This window comes from Neoarius graeffei, chromosome 8 (assembly GCF_027579695.1).
Source record: "Neoarius graeffei isolate fNeoGra1 chromosome 8, fNeoGra1.pri, whole genome shotgun sequence".
NCBI lineage: Eukaryota > Metazoa > Chordata > Actinopteri > Siluriformes > Ariidae > Neoarius > Neoarius graeffei.
The window spans coordinates 59,291,936-59,313,540 of record NC_083576.1 but is presented as its reverse complement, the minus strand read 5'-3'; the positions used below and the strand labels follow the sequence as shown (position 1 = coordinate 59,313,540).

Sequence of the window (21,605 nt, the reverse complement as noted above, 5' to 3'; positions counted from 1 at the left end):
CACATATCCAAACGGCCTGGGTCGGATTTGAAAAAATCGGATCGGTGTCGTTCATATTGTCAATAAAAGATCGGATACAGGTCACTTATGGGCGAAAAAATCGGATTTGAGTCACTTCAGCCTGCAGTGTGAACGTAGTGTTAGTTTTCAGACTATTTTGATCAAATTAGTATGTAATTGTGTCAAAAAAATGTCCTCTCCGAGACAGCTAATTTTTCAATATAAAATAACATATCTAAAATGATTATTTTCATCCTAAAATGTGGTCAAGCTATTGGGACATAAATATTAGAGACAACTAACACAAAGCTTACAGCCTTATATTTAAAAGCACTATGGAAGTAGTGGATTCTGAATTGTCCAAAAAAAAAAAAAAGTCCTCTCCGAGAATCACTTCATTTGTTTCTCCCATCTTATAGCAGATTACACAAAACTACCATACACACATGTCAAAAAATTACCTGAAATCTGTTCTTTAACTTGTCCTTCACTTAAAAACTGGTAGAAGAACCAGTTTGAAGCAATTTGAATTTTGGACCCCTGTGACACAAACTTTGTACCCTGATTGTAAAACAACCCTTAAGGTCTTCTCTGGGGCGCCCATGTAACCGACCTGAAGCTATAATGTTATGGAAAGTACATGCCACTTTAATTCGATATAACTTGCATAAAAAATAGCTTCAAGTCGAAACATTTTTCACCTGAAGCAGCTAACAGGTTTTAAGCCACTCCAAACTACACTGTAAAAAAAAAATAGTTGAGAATACTTGAAATTTCAAGGCAACCGTCTGCATTAAGAATTATGTTTTGCCAACGATGTGCCCATGATAATCCAAACTATGATAAAACTGTTATCTTTATTAAGAATTCTTAATTAAGTCAATTTTCAATTCCTCATTCTGCCAACATAGATTTCTCTTTTTGCTGAACAGTGGCATTCACAGTAGTGCAAAAAGGCAATTGAGGTTATCACAATTTTTTTTTTTTAGATTTTTTTGGGGCTTTTTTTCACCTCTATTTGGATAGGACAGTGTAGAGACAGGAAATGAGCAGGAGAGAGAGAGACACGGGGGGGGATCGGGAAATGACCTCGGGTCGGAACCGAACCCGGGTCCCCGGATTTATGGTATGGCGCCTTATCCACCTGAGCCACGACGCCCCCGAGGTTATCACAATTTATCATTAAACTATACATGCCTTTTTTCATTGTTCTACACAATTACAAAACTTCAATATTGAAATAAAGTTTTTAAAACCCACCTCGTGGGTGTGGCTCAGGTAGATAAGGCGCCATACCATAAATCCAGGGACCCGGGTTCGATTCCGACCCGAGGTAATTTCCCGATCCCTCCCCGTCCCTCTCTCCCGCTCATTTCCTGTCTCTACACTGTCCTATCCAAATAAAGGTGAAAAAAGCCCCCCAAAAAAGTCTGATAACCTCAATTGCCTTTTTGCACTACTGTGAATGCCACTGTTCAGCAAAAAGAGAAATCTATGTTGGCAGAATGAGGAATTGAAAATTGACTTAATTAAGAATTCTTAATAAAGATAACAGTTTTATCATAGTTTGGATTATCATGGGCACATCATTGGCAAAACATAAAATTCTTAATGCAGACTGTTGCCTTGAAATTTCAAGTATTCTCAACTATTCTTTTTTTACAGTGATAGGGACCTTTAAAACTCCCTTTAGAGCTTCGCCAATTAACCATTTTAGCTAGCTGCATACAGAATTACCATTACCTCGCTTGAAAACTACGTTAGATAGATAAATTATGTTTACTTATAATATATAATATCTGTCTAGAGTGGCTCATGACGGCTTAAATGACTTGTCAGGGATCTGCTTGTCCTCTTTATTTAGGTAACTTGGTTAATAGTTAACTAGTCAGCTAAGTTAAAGCTAGCTATGTCGTCTACCCATTGCCAAACGAGCTAATAAATATAGCTAATGTGCAAATGGACAGCACCAAGCTAAAGCAATGAGCCATTTGTTAACCATATACCTATTAAAACCATTAATAAAATATCAAATCCAGAGTATGCCAACCCTCAGCTGACCTTAGCTAACGTTAGCTTATATTTCTTTATAATCGCTAACCTTTGCTAACTAGCTCCTTTGCTAAGTTAGCTAATAACTAAAACCTAGCATTAATATTAAATGTGAATCTTACCGCTGAAAGTCAAACATCTGATCTATACCCCGCGTTTCCATTATTAAAGATTGCTCGACGTTTCTATCAATACCGACCGGCTGCTTTCCTGCATACTAGTCTTCAAGAAATTACAAACTTGTTATTAAATTCAAACACTAGCTTGTATTATCTATCTGAAATCCCCCCATCGCCATATTGAAGTCTTGAAATTTGGGGGAGGGGGTGACGACTCACTATATAAGTTTCTCCTTTACATTGACACGAGATCAGCTTTGCGTAACTCGCTCTCATTTTTAATCATTACATGCGAATCGTTGAACTGATCCTAGACCAGCTTTAAACGTCTATTTCTGTTATACCGTTAAACCTTGGAAGGACAGCTCAGGCTTTCGTCAGTGCATGACGATAAGTTTGTAACACTGACATCTAGTGGTTTGGAGTTTATCACAGGACACGACCTTTTATTCTTAGAATTTAGTGTCTAATTGTTCATTGCATTTTGTTGTTGTTGATTTATACGTTTGTGTATTTTTTTTTACTTTAAATAATGCCTCTAAACAGCAAAGTAAATGTAAAAATCAATAAATTGTCTTGGTAGTTTAGCTAGGTCTCGTACCATGAATAATTTAGTTTGCAATACTACGAAGCAGATGTAAGGAAAAAATATAACCACTTTGGATAAACGTTTTGTTTCTTTTTTTTTCAGACAGTTGACAATAAGAAGAAAGCACATGCTGCTGCTACAATGCTCCTGGAACACTTTCTGGGTATGCCAGGGAGCACAATCATTTTATGTGCATTAAATATTGAAGATATGTCAAGAAATTTACTTGAAAGCTATCCTGTACAATGAAATTCTACACACACACATACACACACACACACACACACACACACATGCTATAAGCCATGTACGACGAGACTGAGTGGAATAACTGTTTTATTCTATCCACATTCACTGGATTTTGAGAAAGAGCATTTTTATTTTTAGCAAATTCGATAAATAAAAACTTTGTACAAAATGTCCAACAAAATAATTTCCACTTAGAATGTAAACAAAACAAACTGGCAGAATGACAGTAGCAATTGGTGAAAAATGAGATAATAATTTTTGAAAAATAAAAAAAAGATATGTTCTTCCCATCAAATACTTTCATTCCATATTTTGTTGCTTTTTTGTATGGGGGGGGGTTGTTTTTGAGTAGAGTTTTTATTTCGTCCTCGGTTGGTTCAGCAACACGCTCCGCCATTTTGTTTTTCTCTACTCATGGTATATGAGGTGATAGCCTAGTAGCAGAGTAGCCAATCAGATCATGCGATTGCTCATATCCAGTGAATGTGCTATTTATCCAGCTATTATAATAGCTATTTAAATGGCGTTTCATCCGGAGTGTCAAAAGTCAGTCACAAAAAAATATACTGTTAAACTTGCATACTGTAGATTTCAGGAAGGTGGCCTTATCTAAACATTAATAGCTATAATGGAATGTGGAAAGGTTTTAGTGTTGGTTTGATGATTGTCATTGTATACACTGAGTGTGTGTGCTTGACTGGCCTACTACCAGTCCAGATCTGTCTCCTATTGAGAATGTATGGTGCATCGTAAAGAGGGGAATCAGACAACAGCGACCACAGACTGTTGAACAGCTGAGATCTTGTATCAAGCAAGAAAGGGCAAAAATTCCAATTGCGAAACTGCAACAAGTAATATCCTCAGTTCCCATACAATTAAAAAGTGTTATTAAAAGGTGATGTAACACAATGGTAATAATGCCTCTGCCCCAGTTATTATTATTATTTTTAAGTGTGTTGCAGGCATCAAATTCAAACTTTGTTTACATTTATAAAATACAATTAAGTTGGTCAGTAAAACTGTTGAAAATCTTTTCTTTGTACTTTTGTGAATTAAATGAAGGTTCACATCTTCTTCTTTTGGCTGCTCCTGATTAGGGGTCACCACAGCGGATCTTTCGTCTCCATTGCTCCCTGTCTTCCGCATCCTTGTCTACCACACCTGCCACTTTCATGTCCTCTCTCACCACATCCATGTATCTCCTCTTTGGCCTTCCTCGTTTTCATTTGCCTGGCAGCTCCATCCTCAACATTCTCCTTCCCACATGCTCTGCATCTCTTCTCAGGATGTGCCCAGACCATCTCAGTCTCATCTCTCTTAGCTTAATTCCCAAGCTCTCCACATGCACTGTCCTTCTGATGTGCTCGTTCCTTATCCTGTCCAACCTCGTCACTCCCATCGCAAACCTTAACATCCTCAACTCCGCCACCTCCAACTTTGCCTCCTGTCTCTTCGTTAAGGGTACGGTCTCCAATCCATACATTACAGCTGGTCTCACTATGGTCTTATACATCTTACCTTTCACTTTTGCTGGGACTTTCCTATCACAAATGACTCCTGAAATCCTTCTCCAACTGCTCCACTCTGTTTACACTCTCTTTCTCACCTCACTATCGCAGCCCCCATTTTCCTGCACAGTTGACCCCAGGTACTTGAATTCACCAACTTTCTTTACGTCTACTCCTTGCACCTTCACTACACTCTCATCCCCATTCTCACTGATGCACATGTATTCTGTTTTGCTACTGCTCACCTTCATTCCTCTTCGTTCCAATGCATACCTCCATCTCTCCAAACCCAAGTCAACCTCCTTTCTACTTTCACCACATATCACCTGCAAACATCATGTTCCACTTCGTCTGTCAAGCTATCCATCACTATGGCAAACAAGAAAAGGACTCAAAGCAGATCCTTGATGAAGTCCCACTTTCACCTTGAACCATTCAGTCGTTCCAACTGCACACCTCACTGCTGTTTCACTGTTCTCATACATGTTTTGCACCACTCTAATATACTTCTCATTCACTCCACACTTTCTCATACAATACCATAACTCATCACCCGGCACTCTATTGTATGCCTTCTCCAGGTCTACAAACACACAATGTAGCTTTCTCTGGCCTTCCCTGTACTTCTCCATTAACATTCTTAAAGCAAAAACATGAATTAACAAATCACAGATTTTTGTTTTTATTAGATTTTGGGGGTGGCATGGTGGTGTAGTGGTTAGCGCTGCCGCCTCACAGCAAGAAGGTCCTGGTTCGAGCCCCGTGGCCGATGAGGGTCTTTCTGTGCGGAGTTTGCATGTTGTCCACGTGGGTTTCCTCCGGGTGCTCCGGTTTCCCCCACAGTCCAAAGACATGCAGGTTAGGTTAACTGGTGACTCTAAATTGACCGTGAATGTGAATGGTTGTCTGTGTCTATGTGTCAGCCCTGTGATGACCTGGCGACTTGTCCAGGGTGTACCCCGCCTTTCGCCCGTAGTCAGCTGGGATAGGCTCCAGCTTGCCTGCGACCCTGTAGAACAGGATAAAGCGGCTAGAGATAATGAGATGAGATTAGATTTTGGAAAATATCCCAATTTTGCTGGAAATGGGGTTAGTATGTAAATATTAGGCTTATAATTAAAATGTGTACAATAATATGTTGGTTACGAACTAGAGCCATAGAGTAAGTCATTTCTGACAGATGACATTCTGCACAAGATGACATTATTAACAGGCTACATGTTTTTGAGTTCTTGAGGTTTGGATTAAATCTATTTAATTCAAGTGCCCAGTCAAATAGTTCAATAGCTGTAAAGTAAGTCAACGATACATATATTTGTCTCCAAGAGGTCAATAGAACAAACAGCATGTACCAGCAACAAAATGGCCCAGTTGTCTTATCTGTACTTGAAATACTCAGTGGAAGTACTCAGTCTTAATTGAGAAGTACACTGACAGTTTTCACACACCAGAGGGCAGAATTATCTTTTTTTATAAGCATGCCATTAAAATCATGGCAGCATTAGCTTTGTTTGTTTGTTTTTGAACAAATATGTAGTAAGGTTATCATACATTCTACATGCAGAGGGTATTCTGGACCCTTTAAATCGAAATCTATAGATATGCATGATTTGTCGATGTCCAAAATAGGTAAAAGACACAGTGAGAAAACAGAAAAATAAAAATACAAAAACCTAGATCCATGAAACTGATATTGTAGGTCGTTAAATTGTTCATTATGTTTTATGAAAAGCCTGAAATGGAATTATATCAAAGATGATATTAACTGTTGTAAAGCTGAAATAAAAATTAAAAAAGTAACAGTTGACTTTACTAACTTTTTACTTTTAAAAGATGTTGCCCCCTCCCAAAAAAAGTAAAGTTCATCTCTTTTCCTCTCACACTGATAAATAACAGTTGTGCTCCTTCGGCTCAGTGCATTTGCCTCCAGCTGCATCGCCCCAATATGTCTCTGCAGCAAGAGATTAAATCTGCCCCATTCATTAACCTAAGTGGATGAGCCTTCCTAATAGATGCTCCCCTTCCCCTCAATAATTGCTGTTGATTGGCGCAAATTAGACCCTAGTTGCCAGACGAGTGATTCTCGACGACGATAATCCGATTTCCAACTCAAACTAATAGGATTTTAACTCCAGCTTGGCCTAATGTCCGTCTGTAAGGCCTGGCCCGGCTCTGCTTCGGCCAACGCTGCTCCTCTGGCCTTCTGCTTCTCACTGCACGCCTGTGGGACAGAGAAGCAAACCTGCTGAGTCTGTGCCTTCGGCTGAACATGCAGTTGTTTACACACTGTACAACTGAACATGGGTGAACAGGAGATGTTTTGTAATAGTTAAAGGCTGTGAATGATGATAGATACAAAGAACCAAAGGCTTGGCATGTAGGAAGAACTGCTGATGGGACACAGACATCTCTTTTTCTCATTTATTTTATCTTGACTTTATCAACCAAGTCCTATACATGTGTATCAACAAAATTTGAATGAGTTCTAATACCTTGTTACTATTATTTTTGTTCTGCTGTTAATTCATTACTTGGTGGCACCAAAACACTATGCGTGTTCTTCATAAGCCACTACCCAAATGAGGACTCACACAAATTGGATAGTATTTGTCATTGGGATGATAAGCGGAGATCGGATGCCTGCTTAGGCCTCGAGTCTAATGAAACTCCACTCCATTAGAGCTGAATCGGACAGATTGCCCTCCCAGAGAAATGAATTGAGTTTTTTGTATTTGTGAGATCATTCTCCCTCCATTAACTGCTCTTTATCCCGTCTCTTCATCACAGCCAAATCAGGTTAGACGGCCATGATTAGCTGGGGTGGCCTCCCTTTTTAAGCAGTAATTGGGTTTGGCGGCTCAGCTGATAGCGCCATTAAGACCAATAAAGGCTGGGCTTGGCTTGGAGAGTGAAACAGATTCTTGTGGAACAGATGGCAGGCGCACATAAAGGGGTTTGATTTAGAGCTGGCAAAAGAAAAGTTTGTGTAACTAAAGAACTTGGTGTACAACAGTGTGCCTGGGAGACGGTGTTTCATGTACACTCGCTGTTTGTTAATGTGTTGCCTGTCTTTGAGATGTTACATCAGCTTGCATAATGGTGTGTAGCAGCACCAGTAAATGTTTAGCAAAACAAGATGTTATGTATACGCACAATGGTGAGGAATTTTACACTCGAAAATATGAAATGCAGTCACATTTGGAAAGCACACTCAAATATTTCAATACTTACAATCTTTCACCTCCATTGATTTTATTCTTCGTTTGCAACCACGTGACCAAAGCTGCTTGCATCACTGACCACCGCCATGTTGGAGGATATACAATATACATATATAGACAGTGGTAAGAGTACGGACTGGAAGGTGAAGAGGAGTTACATTTAGAATCTTGTAGTCATTTCTATTTTAAAAACAATCATTTAGACTGCTTCAAAAGATAGTTATCTAACACACTATATAACTAAAATATTTAGTTATAAAAGAACACTCACCAGGCGAGGAGGCTGCAATATTTGAGGTAATGGATTGACATGAATCTTGTTTGATTGACTCTGTGATTGTTTGGGAAGATTTTTCAAAAATTTTGCGTTTCTTTCTGCGCTCTGTAAGCTGAGAATTTTGAGCTACCGCTTTAGTACCATCTTTGAGTTTGTTGTGGCCCCTATTTTGTGTTGGAGCTCAGTCTGGTTCTGTAAAATTGTAGAGATCAGCTGGTTTCCCTAATGGAAAGAAAAAGCAAAATAAAAGCAGCGTCATCAACAATTATATATAGCTTTTTAAAAATGAAATAATCGTAGAAGCCTTTGATTGTCGGATCACACAACGATGATCACGGCTTTGTCATGTTTGACAGCAGCGATTTTCTGCACGACCAAGTTATTCAACGAGCCAATATTTCTTATATATTGCATTTCATTTCATTAATAACTAGTTCGTAGCACTAACTATTGATAAAACGTTTACTGCAGACTCGTGGTTTTTGCTTTCTCATCGCTTAGATCAGCTCGGTTTATGTTGGACAGCCATTGATGTCTATGCTCCGTGGACAACTCTCTTGTTTTTTCTCCTTGATTATTTACTGTATGATTGTTGGCATTCTAAAGAACTTATAAGTCCCCTTGTCTCGAATAGAGTTGTGCCTGCATCCAATTTCAGCACAAAGAATAGGCATAGCAAAGAAACAAACAAAAGGAATTCTTGAACATAACTTCTCGAGCATATCTTCTGTAATAAATGTACGCCGTGTGAGCTTGTATATATCCTCCAACATGGCCCACTTCCGGTTCAAAGCCTCATGCATAATTAGCTACGACATCACATGCAAATGAAGAATAGAACACAGGAAATACTGTGTTTGCTTTGCTTTTCAGGAATATCAAAAGATATACAGTAACCCTGTTGAATTCTCGATTCTGATCAGTCAGAAGGTGTTGATTAAAAAAAACACCACTTCAGATGGTACTTCCTCCTACAAGGTTTGGAGTAATGGGATAATTCTAATAAATTATTGGTACATCTTACATCAGGACTCATATGGAGAACACTCCACATCGGTAGATATTTCTTGGTAACATGACAAACCATTTGGGGAATGTCTGTTTATAGCTGTTAAAACATAAGTTATAACAGGAACTTGTTACACAGGAGTCATGTAAAAGAGTAACAGAATCTCTGTTCAGTTACAGCTCTGGATGGAACCAGGGGGTGAGGTTGAGTAACAAGTCCATAATGGTGATGAAACAAGCCTGATTTGAAGAACTGAAACAAGAAATTGACACGCTGCTGCGTTCAGTAGATTGTGCTATTGTAAGAAAACATGTTATTAAAAAAAAGACAGCAAAAAAAGCATTTCATTTTACACTGCTTGACATTAATGATTTTATTTATGTAAATGTCTCACAGAGTCTTCATTGATAAATAGATGTCTTGAGGATATTTAAAACCCTGACAGGGTGTAATCCTGGTTAATATCTGGTTTGTAGATCTATATTTGTTGTCCTGAATTCTGCCCTTTAATTGAATTTCTTTCAGTTTATCCCTCATGTATTGTCTTCACTGCTCAGACTGAAAATCATTTCATTGTTTATAGAACTATTAAATGCATTCACTAATCATTGTATAAATTGGTATTAATTGTCATTATAGTCCCTGACAGCTCACATCAACCACATGTCATGAATATTTTGGACAGCTCTTGGACCATCATTTCTGTCCAGTTCTATGAAATCTATCAATTATCCTATTTTCCATGCTATTTTTTCTTATATAAGAGTGTCGAGTTGTTTTGTCAAAAAGCTTTCAGTGGGAAAAGTTGCCAACAGAAGTAATGAGAAGGATGAAAGAACACACACACACACACACACACACACACACACACACACACACACACACACACACACACACACACTTATCTAGAGGGCTAAATGCTGTGTATAAATTGCATAATGGCTATAGAGAGCTGTATATCTTTCCTGAGCCTCATTAGGATGAAGCGGAGTGCTTATTTTATTTATTTAAGAGCATTTCACAATACTGCTTTTCCCGCTCAGAACTTCCCAGGGGGAAAAATAATGAGAGAGCACTTCAAATGAATTACTGTATACACAATCACTTTAATTATTCAGTTCTAGCTAGGCATTGGGTGTGACTGTTGGGAAATACCATGCATGCTGCCAGGTCTACCTGTTACATTGACGCGATTAATGTAACAGTGAGATATGCACTTAAAACATCAACAGTCAACAGCTTCTTGCAGATTAGGGTGGTATCATGCTGTGAAGTTTGCAAAAGGCCCCATGCAAATGCACTGCTCACTTGTGTAAAATCGCTGCACCCTGGCTGATCATTTGAGGCTGAAGAAAATTACAAGAAAAAGCTGCAGTTTAAATTAATTTTACAGGAGTATAACAGTTTGCAGAAGGTTTAGAGATGGCTAGTGGCTAATATAGTTGACTGTTTCCAAATTACTATTTCAAGCAAATAAAGAAATAATATTTGAAAAGAGACAGGGAGATAAATGTTCTTCTTGAACTGCTGCTCAGAATTTTTTTTTTTTGTCTATGAAGAGACTATGATGGAATGTTTTGTTTTGTTTCATCTTTGTTCTGTATGAAACAGTTTACAAGACTATAATGAGACTTTAAATTAAATTAATTTTATTTTATGAAAAAACAACAACCCTGCATTTCCTCCATGAATTCAGATGTCTCATCTCATCTCATCTCATTATCTCTAGCCGCTTTATCCTGTTCCACAGAGTCGCAGGCGAGCTGGAGCCTATCCCAGCTGACTACGGGCGAAAGGCGGGGTACACCCTGGACAAGTCGCCAGGTCATCACAGGGCTGACACATAGACACAGACAACCATTCACACTCACATTCACACCTACGGTCAATTTAGAGTCACCAGTTAGCCTAACCTGCATGTCTTTGGACTGTGGGGGAAACCGGAGCACCCGGAGGAAACCCACGCGGACACGGGGAGAACATGCAAACTCCGCACAGAAAGGCCCTCGCCGGCCCCGGGGCTCGAACCCGGACCTTCTTGCTGTGAGGCGACAGTGCTAACCACTACACCACCGTGCTGCCGAATTCAGATGTATATCACATTAAAATGTGTAAAACACTTGATCTATAAGAAACAGTTTATGAGCAGAAAAGAATCCTACAGAGATTAAGTCCTTCCTCCAGTGCAGTGTGTTATGGCCCTTTATGTCATCATGAAGCAGTATGAAAAATCCTTCATATTAGGCGTATTCTTCCCCTGTTTGTGCTAAACACAATACAGCTGCAATTCATGTGCTATACAGCATCCAGAATTATAGTTTGACAAGCATTTGCTCCAGCTGTGACCTCCCCTCTGTGACATTCTTATAAAAGAATTGAATTTGCACAGGCTCCGCGATGACTCTGAGGCTGCTCCTCCTATTTGCCTCCTTGTATATTGCTTTTATAAGAGACAAGAGGGAGAGATACGAGGATAAAGTGAGAGAGAGAGAGAGAGAGAGAGAGAGAGAAGAGATGGAATGATGCCATAGATCTTCATAGCTCTGGCAGCAGCTGTCCATTTGAAAATGAATCACAAGATGCAAGAACCCATTATAGAGGACATTTACAACCAAGTGTATTACTGAAACTCTTTAATATATGTAAACAACAAAAACAATAATAATAAAGTGCAATGTTTTAGTTCTGTATGCCTAAATAAAATGTTTGCAGGCTGGTTTTTTTATGATACAGTAACTGAAATCTAGATTTAAACCTGCACACATTTTACATGCTACCAATTAAATTATGCATAAATATCACAATCTAGAATAAACCCATAAGATATTCTAGTAACAATTAGTCATGACATGTATCACTATCAGATTATGGATAGTGTTTATGGATTTATATAATGGATCATGTTTCCTTCTCAGTTATGCTCAATAATATGAAACAATACTGTAGCAAGGGCAAACATAAACCATTCGAAATTGAATTGAGGATAGAAACGTCTGATCTTCCGTCTCTGTACAGATATATCCAGAGATATCATTAAGTATATTTTGCTCATCATTTCAAGCCAAAATGATACTTGTGCAAATTATTTTACAAAATACTAAAGATCCCATGACAAAAATGGCATGATTATTCATATATTGTAAATAGGAAAACAACAGCTTTAAACAGAAAGTAAATGAGTAATATTTGTTTCTCAAGAAGCTGCTGATATTTGAAGATGAAGGGCTGACAACCAGGGAAGCTTTGCCTCCAGCAGAAATGTACTCATAATGTAAGTACATGCTAGTAAGTAGGGTAAGCCTACTTTTTTTACAATCATGACACATCGCTGACAAGTTGACAAGAACAAGCAAAACCAAGCAAATGGCAGGGTCAAGAAAATATGGAACATTAAACAGTACATGATATTTCTGAAAGCACTCTCTCTCTATTTTTTTATTAATAAATGTTTCTATGCTGACTTTGCTGTCAAAGAATGAAAGAAAAATGCATTATTGTATGAAGAATCAGTTTCTCCATGTTATAAATAATAAATACATTCTGATTGTTTCAGATCCTTACGTATAATACTAGGTCATAATACTAAAATACTTTACAGTGTAAAGCTACCTGCAGCTTCACTCACAATGCACTGAAGCAGCCCATTCATTCCAGCACTCCATTGAGATGGCCTGAAGCAATTAGCCCCACTAAGACCAACTCATTAGGAGTCATGGGCTGAATGAGCTCTGCTTACTGCAGCTAATCAATATTAATGATGGATTATTTACAATTAACAATGGGCCCTTAATGGCCCCCTAATTGTTTGTTTTGCTCTAACACGGAGAGGTGAGAATTGCAGGTAGAATGGAGAGATTAGTGAGAGGAGGGATAAACGACTTCTCAATTACTCAAGACAGTGAGCTGCGTTCAATAAAATTCAAGGAAAGCACATACTTATCTGAATGTCTCAAGGTGAAACAAGTGGAAAAGAATTCTACAATGGTTCATAAGTTGCTCTTACTACAGGTTATTGTTTTATGATTTATTGTGTCTGTTTTGAAGCTCACCATAGCTACACAAATTAAATAGTCCACTTGACTCTAAGAAAATGAGATGCAGATTATGACATGACTCTAAAATATAATCATATTTTTCTGGTTTGTTTAGACTTGTAAAGCCCCAAAGCTCGCAGGTAATCAGGTATCTGTAAGGACCAGGTGTGTTGGGCAGAATTTATGACCTTTCCTGTTGACTGTTACATTTTGGGTTGGACCAGTGCCCATGCAACCCGTTCCCCCAACACGGAGCATTGTGATTGGCTGCTGCGGGTCTCCAATCACAACTTTCTTGCATGTTGAGGTAGCACCCTGCAATTTAAAAAGGGTCCCCTTGAAGTTTTCTCCTTTCCCTTTCTTTACCCCCTCATGCAGAGGTCTACCCACTTTCTCAGCTGTATGCTTGTCTAGGGTGCGGGTGAAGACAGACATCTCCCTTCTCTGTTTATAGGAAGAGTTGAGGCTGGAAGAGTGAAAGCAGATAAGCGGCTTTCTAAGGAAATCTGCAGCCAACTATTGACACCAGCAATCTTGGACTTGGAGGCCTGCAGCCTGCTAAGGATCACTCATCTCTGTTAAGAGCTTGTTCGCCAGCAGCAAGATGAAAGGATTTGCTGCTGTTTGAGACACAGCAAAGATCTCCAAAACACTGGTTGGAGTTGTTTATCAACAAATGCAACCTAGGGAACAGACGATGCCATATTCGACGGTGCTGATAGCACTACTGTTCGCTTCCCTCTCTGAGTCGCTTTCCCTAGAACACCTTAGGTATTTAGGCTGGCAGAGGAACATGCGGCCACGCCAGCAATGTCTAGCAAAGTGCCAACGTGAGCAGTGCCCAGATGCCAGGCTTCCTCAGAGCTGCCTCCAGGGTCAAACTTGGAACATGTGTGGATGTTGTTGGGACTGTGGGAATAGAGAGGCCCAGATTTGTGATCCTGAACCCAGGACTTGGTCCAAGTTCTGTGGTCAGTGTGCTGATGGAGTCTGCTGTAAAGCCACACACAGGGACCCCACAACAAAGGCAGATCCGAAGCCTGTATGTGTGTGCACCAATCAGGAGATTTTGTGCGGTACAGATGGGAAGACATATGAGAACATTTGCCAGCTACGAGCAGTGCAGTGCAGGCTGGGTGAGCAGAAAAAGGTCATGGTGGCACATCAGGGAGTCTGTAGAGGAAGTGAGTGTCTCTCCTCACTTTTTAGGCTTTCGGCCAAAAGTAAGAATTTATTGTCAGTTCAAATGCAATGTGGGTCACTATGCTGGAACACTGACACTATTGCTCTTGTTATTGTTTTGAAAGCAGATTTTACAAAGTCTTCATCCAACTTGCTTGTAATTTGTAAGGGTTCTATTACCTATAGCAAACTAAAGTAAATTTGTGATTGTAATAAAATCTTTACATAATGTAAGTGGCTTTCCTGCTTTATTATACCCCCTTATGTCTTATACATGCTAAGTAAGACTTCCACAGGCAAGAAATTTGTGCCACGTTCTTTTCTCCTGCTTTAACAACATACAAAATTAACTTTAAACTGTCACCATATTGGAATAACAAATGCATTCATTTATCTTTTTTATTTTAGGCGCTCATCTTGCATCCTTCTTGTCCTTCTCAGCTGCAGTCTTATGAATCATAGCAAAGCTGCAGTGTACACGCATGCTGCCTATATTCATGGAGCTACACAGACCACAATTACCCTAAACACTCTAAACTTCCGAGACTGCTGATTATAAATGCTAAAAGCTAATTTGTCTCAAATCTATGAAACTATATATAGCCTGCATAAGCAGCTGTTCAGTCCCTCATATTTCCCCTGCTCCATGTAATTCTTCCTCTACGGTGTCATTGATTTTTGTGAACTGATAAAGTGCTCGCGTAGCACAAAAGGGACCAGAGTCCATTTTTAATGCATGCCTGTTTTCATTTTTAAACCAACATTAAAACCAATTTTTGTCCTGTGTTAACTCTGCAGAACCAGTCATCACCTATGCTCCGGGTGACATTATCGCTCTGGAAGGAAGCAACATCCTTCTTTCCTGTGAGGTGTCATCATACCCAGTGGCCTCCATCCAGTGGAAGAAAGAAGGAGACAGTACTTTCCTTGATTCTGAGGATTCAAACAGAGTCATACAGGTACCTGCACACTTTTTTGTTTATATTACACTATCGTGTCTATGTATTGAGATATCACACGTGTTATTTATAGACATATCATTACTGGCACTGTTCTATCCTTATACAGCTTTGAAAGAAGAATGTATACTCACACAGCTTCACAGCTACAGTTACAGATGGTGGATTCGTTTGTGTGTAATTACAGGTGAGTGGAGGCCCGTGGTGTTTTGAGCTCGCTGGCTGGCTTCAGATCCACAAGGTCGGCCCTGATGATGCAGGGGTGTACACGTGTGCTGCCAGGAACACCTTTGGTGAAACATCTGCCTCTGCACAATTACGGGTTCTACACACAGGTTTGTATGATATACACACACACAAAGCAAGTAACAAACAATGTGAAAGGTCAGCTGTCTGAGAAAATAGACATTTAAGGACTGGCCTTCCACAATCATACACTGAGAAGTCTCTCTCTCTCTCTCTCTCTCTCTCTCTCTCTCTCTCAGTGATGCACATATGTACAAATACTGTCCAGTATATATGGTCAACTTTTGGGTAAACGTGGGTAAAATATGAAAAAAAATCCCACCCTTAAATATCATTTTCGACTAACAATTTCTGCTCTTAAAATTTATTTTATTTGCAGATAGACTTTACCAAATGAACCAACCAATATGAAAGGTCAAATAAAAATCATAAATGCATGCTTTCAAAATTAAACAGTTGTCACCAAACTGATTAAAATTGTGAGAACGCTATTGTTAGGCAACTGGTAAATATAAAGCCAAAGATTAATTAAATAATGAATAAGACTAGATAGCACATGGCTTTACTGTACAGACAATGTCAAGGTGCAGTGAGCACAGGAAAGCAAACAAACAAACAAACAAACAAACAAACAAACAAACAACCCTCAGTCAGGAACATCAGTATTTCCATCAGATGTGTTCGTAAATTACCAAGAAAAGACTTTGTTTGACTAAAAAGTCAGTACACTGTCATTTTAATTTGCACTGATTGCAAAGCAAACTTCCATGGGTTCCACCATATTGAGAAATGTCAACATAAACAACATAAGAACAAAAGCACCAAGCAGCAGGATAATGTACATTTAAATTTCATTTTTAATTTACACAATAGTCTAATGTTGAAAGCAAGTGCTCCACTTTAATTAGCCTTTTATCTGTAGTTTTACAATAAAACTGCATCTCCCTGAACAAATAACAACATATGAATAATAAGCATTATTCTATCCACATTCAGTGGATATGAGCAATTGCACGCTCTGATTGGCTACTCTACTACTAGGCTATCAGCTCATATACCGTGAGTAGAGAAAAACAAAATGGCGGTGTGTGTTGCTGAACCAAATGAGGACGAAATAAAAACTCTACTCGAAAACAAAACTCCAAAAAATATAAAAAAAAAGCAACAAAATATGGCCTAAAAGTATTTGATGGTAAGAGCATATGTTTTTTTTTAATTTTTCAAGAATTATTATTATAGCATTTTTCACAAATTGCTGCTGTCATTTCGCTGGTTTGTTTACATTCTAAGCGGAAATGATTTTGTCAGACGTTTTGTATAAAGTTTTCATTTATCAAATTTGCAAAAAAAAAATAAAAATGCTCTGTTTCTCAAAATCCAGTGAATGTGGATAGACAAAAACAGTTATTCCACTCATTCTCGTCGTACTTGGCTTATAGCCATGGCATCAGCTCATGTATGACTCGATTTTGTGGAATAACTGTTAATTATTTATTTTCATGCATGTGGGTGCTCAAAGTGCTGTAAAATCAAGTTATGAAAATTCAATGATAACACACAAGAATAAAATAAATGGTGAAGTGAAAAATAAACATACTGTTAAATGAAATCAAATAGAATTCAAGTAAAAAAAAACTTCAAAGACCTTGTAAATAAATTGTAACAAAAGCAAACTTTAAGCAATGCTATAAATCAGGGTTGTCAAAGCCAAAGTATAGCGTTCTTCCTCATTTAACTCATTCATCTTATTTAGTTCATACTCATTATTCACGAGTGAGATTTATGGGCTGAATTTGTTGTGTTAGAGATGGAAAACATTATCTTTAAGGTTGTGGCCCCACAAAACAAGTTTTTCCCTGCTAAACTAAAAACAACACTGATATACTGTCCAATAGTCTGAAAGCCTGTATTAATGCAAGAAATAATACACTTTGTCCTTTGTCCACGAATGTCCGTGACCTGTTGTTTCCAGTTTTTGTGGTGTGGACTGTGGTAGAAAAAGACGTGCATGAAAATCAACAATGGAAGCCAAATCGATTTTGAGTCCCAACTATCTGTACCCATCATCTCTGCCTGAATAAAGGTGAACTTGGTTTTCCGAGAAATCCCACGGAATGGCAGATAGCTTTACACCAGTCACAGACTTTCTTTTGAAAGAACACAGTATTAGTGATGACAGGAGGTCGAGAGAGGACGGAGATGAGTGAGATTTGGATGATGGGGGTGGAGGGATGTGTGTATTATGTGGCAGGCTTTTGGTGTTACTGTCTGGTTACTATCTCTTTCTCTGGGGGGTCTGCATCTCTACTATCCGCCTCTTATCTGAGCCACAAGGCAACTCGCCCCCCCACACACACCCCACTTACCATTTCCCGGAATGCTGCCACCGCAATGAACTCTGGGAATTCTTGGCAGTGGAGAAAGGTGACACAGTGCAGACCTGCTCCTACTGTCTGAGCTTTATAACACCCTGAGAGATGTCTGGGACAAAATAATAGTGTAGTGCTGTGAAAAAATCAGATTATGAAAAATGTTTATAGAATCCAAATGAAAGGGTCAAACAGGAAATCCCCTAAAATATTATTTACTTCTCCTGAAAGTGCTGTCTCCTGGACATAGAGTGCTTTTTTTTTTAAACCCGCTTGTTAGTCTGTCAGAAAAATGCACACTCAATTTTTTATTGCCTTTTACGACAACAACAACTGTGATTCTTACTTCCTCTAATCTTTCAGGGTCTCAGAAAGGCAGAGAGCTTCCTGAAAGAAAAAATGAAGCTCACAGCACATCTATCAATGAAGCTGAGAGTGAAGATGATGAAGATTATGAAGGGCAACCAAGTGGATATGTGTATTTGTAAGACATAACTCCATTCATCACAAATCCGAATTCTAACTGCATTTCATGTCTGCATAGCATCATCACTTCTGTACATTAGTTGATGTCTTAGTCTACATCCACACGACAATGGCAACGAGATTTTTTTTTTTAAATATCGCGTCCACATGGGCAATGGATCAGTAAAATATCAGGTTTATATGGCAACGCAACGCTTGCTGAAAACGATGCAATACACATGCCACACCTCTACGTGCGCTGTAAGACGGTCCCATCGGAGACACCAGAACAATAGAAGAAGTAGATGCATGCGCATAAACCCATTCTTGTGTAGCATCAGCCACATAAAGTTTTGATTATTAGTCAGTAGCGTAAAATAATATCTATTGTCTAAGACACATTTATATTTCATATTAAAACGTCTATGTAAATTAATACATAGAAAGCCTGGCCAGGCGCTGAACGTTCTTCTGCCTTCACTTTAAGAGAAATTCAGGGCGAGCATGAGCCTAGGTTCTTCCCTGTCACTGTCACACGCGCACACCTTCTCACTCCCTGCCCTATGGCTATAGTCCCTTTAAATCACATGCTTGTTTTTTGAATGGAGACGCGGAAAGAGGAATGAACGGGGGTAGATGGAGAGAGAGAGGAATGAACGGGGGTAGATGGAAGCCGGTACGCCAACATTCTGAGATCCTCCAGAATTCTTTAATGGTCCGGAATAAATTGAATGCTACACTTTGATGGATTACTTTGTTCTTCTACGCCCTTTTTGAGGAATGTATTGTCGGACTTAAACCAACATCTGAAGAGGTGAGATCGCTCCTTTTTTTCCTATTTTTGCTGGTGGGATTGTTTTTGTTTTTGGAAAGCGCACGGGCGGTGCGTGGTTTGGTACTGCTTCTGCAGTGTTTGGACTAAAGACTCTGCCCTAAGGGCTATTCTCTCTCTCTCTCTCTCTCTCTCTCTCACTTTGCACCATTACACAATAAATATTCACAGTGAAAATATTTTGTAAGCACGTTTCATGAAACAAGTTATAGGATTTGTTGACAACTCGCATCGAGTTTGTTACACTTCTACCCGGCGTGAAGCACTGACAGTCATCTGGTTGTGACGTCATCATAAACAAATCCGTTCTACTCATCCAGACGACTTCGCAATGGCGCCGTTGCCAGATTTTTTCACTCTGGAACCTGTTCTCAAAAGATTTCGTTTTGGGGCACCCAAAACGCCGGTGTCGTGTGGACGCCAGGCCGAAACGATAAACAATTTTATCAGATTCACCTGAATCCGTTGCTGTGTGGACAGGGCTTTAGTTGAGTTTTCTGAGCACTGTAAATAATCACTTATTATATGTTTCTATATTCGTTTTACACTAAACACACCAGATTGATCTAGCTTATGTAATTTTTTTTTGTTTTGATGTCATAGTTAATATTTCGTTAAAAAAGCACATAAAAACAGACGGATTTGTAGCTTAGTTAACGGGTTTTGTTTTTTTTGCAAAACAATAAAACAATGCTTGCTGTATGCTAGCAGTTTTGTTCACACAACTTTCATCTCATTCTTCGTGTCATCATATGATGTACTTCTGCTTGCATTATAAAGTCCATCAGCTGTAAAAAGTCACTTGTGCTTGTGTGTGTACTTGCATGTGAGCATGTATTTGTCTATACATCAATGGCTCTATAAAAGCTGAAAACCACTATCTTGTTTGTGCACTTACTCTGAACCCCCTACTTTTGCACTAAGTAAACCATCACTGTCTCCAAATTTGTCTTCTCCGAGAGACCCACCAGCAGAGCAAGACACAAAAAAGCACCGAGGTTAAGTTGTTTGAAAGCTCTAGTATTAAGAGCCGTTTTACACTTAAGAAGTTGGTTTCGCTCGGTTTTCTGTTTCCTTCTACCATATTGATTGATACTCAACTATCAATGCATAATAGAAAAGCACTCAGAACAAATGCGGGGTTATGGCCTTCCAGAGAGAGAGCAGACGAAGCTGTAGCTGAGCGCCATTATTGCCCCATAAAGGATCCCTAGGGACGGACACAGTCCTCTCATCAGCACACACCAAATACCCAATTAAAAAGGAAGACCTTTAAATTCTCCCCCTCTTTCCCGGGCAGAAATCAATCAGAATTCAATCTGTTTCAGTCAGGATCCTGACTGTGCAGGTGATAGCTCACTAGAGCTCAGATAGGTGACAAAAGCAAAGGGGAGCCAGCGAAGCAATCTGGTGTTAGCTTTCAACAATGCTGGCTCCTCGGCTGATGTGGCTGGCTGAGAGTGTGAGATATCCAGGGTGAGAAAGCAACACTGCCCTTCTTAAATGCTTTTCTAAAGTTTCAGTGTGGCTTTTATTTTTAGATGCACATGGCAGGTGAAGGAATTTTTTTTTTTTTTATGGCTGGCTGACAAAGTGCCCAGGTAAATGATCCGTCTTGAACTTTTAAAATAAATGGATAATTTAAAATAAGTGCTTCTCAGATTCATCTTCTGAAGAGGTTAATTGAAAATGAATCCTAGTCTAAAATGGAGCGCTCTTATTCTCCATTGGATGTGTGTTTAATGAATGGAGAGAGAGAGAGAGAGAGAGAGAGAGAGAGAGAGAGAGAGAGAGAGGAGAATGGAGTATGTGTCTGTATGCTGAGATACAGTATATGTATATATGTGTGTGTGTGTGTGTGTGTGTGTGTGTGTGTGTGTGTGTGTGTGTGAGAGAGAGAGAGAGAAGGGAGAGGCAGAGGGGGATAGTGGATGGAGAAAAAAAGAGAGGGAAAAGAGAGAATGCAATTAAAAGATGATTCATTCTCACTTTCGTGTAACAGTATCTGTGAATATTAGAACGGACACTCTTTCTCATGATAGTGTTTGGCTCAGTAAAGCTCTCCCCTGGCCCTCTTTCTCAAGGCTGGCTTAATGATTCCCTCTCCGATGAGAGTGTGAGCTGATGTTGGGATGGGAGGTAGACGGCTAGCAGAACTCAGTTCCCTTGGTCAGTAATACCATGTGCAGGGGTCAGTTAGGGTCAAAGGTCATGGGCAGAAAGCTGGTAATAATCGACAGCTCAGTAAAGTGCAGGGTTAGGTTACCCAATGCCCAGCTTGATCCCTCTAGCTCGGGAAACTCTTGGAGAAAACAGTTATTCTACTCTGTACAGTCTGACTTACCTTTACCTATACCAAACCAAGAACTGGGCTATTTGTGAAATAAATAGAGGATATTACACGGTTGCGCAAAGATATGAAGTTTATCTTCGAGTGGTGAACATATTCACAAGTGAGCGCAGCGAACGAGTGAAAATATTTTCAACAGGAGAA

General features: G+C 39.2%; 2 protein-coding genes across 2 annotated transcripts in view; one reads left to right on the top strand and one right to left on the bottom strand.

Moving 5' to 3' along the window:
• aup1 (AUP1 lipid droplet regulating VLDL assembly factor) overlaps positions 1-2,372 on the bottom strand; it is a 40,168-nt gene extending 37,796 nt beyond the window's left edge. The window contains exon 1 of the mRNA XM_060927919.1: positions 2,175-2,372. Within this exon, the coding sequence (XP_060783902.1) occupies positions 2,175-2,215 (41 nt within the window). The 5' untranslated portion in view covers positions 2,216-2,372. The remainder of the gene's footprint in view (positions 1-2,174) is intronic.
• An 11,383-nt stretch (positions 2,373-13,755) lies between these two features.
• kazald2 (Kazal-type serine peptidase inhibitor domain 2) lies at positions 13,756-18,302 on the top strand. Its single transcript, XM_060926726.1, has 4 exons — positions 13,756-14,242; positions 15,039-15,199; positions 15,387-15,534; positions 18,178-18,302. The coding sequence occupies exons 1-4, from the start codon at positions 13,756-13,758 to the stop codon at positions 18,300-18,302; spliced, it is 921 nt and encodes a 306-aa protein (XP_060782709.1).
• Positions 18,303-21,605: the final 3,303 nt, after the last annotated feature.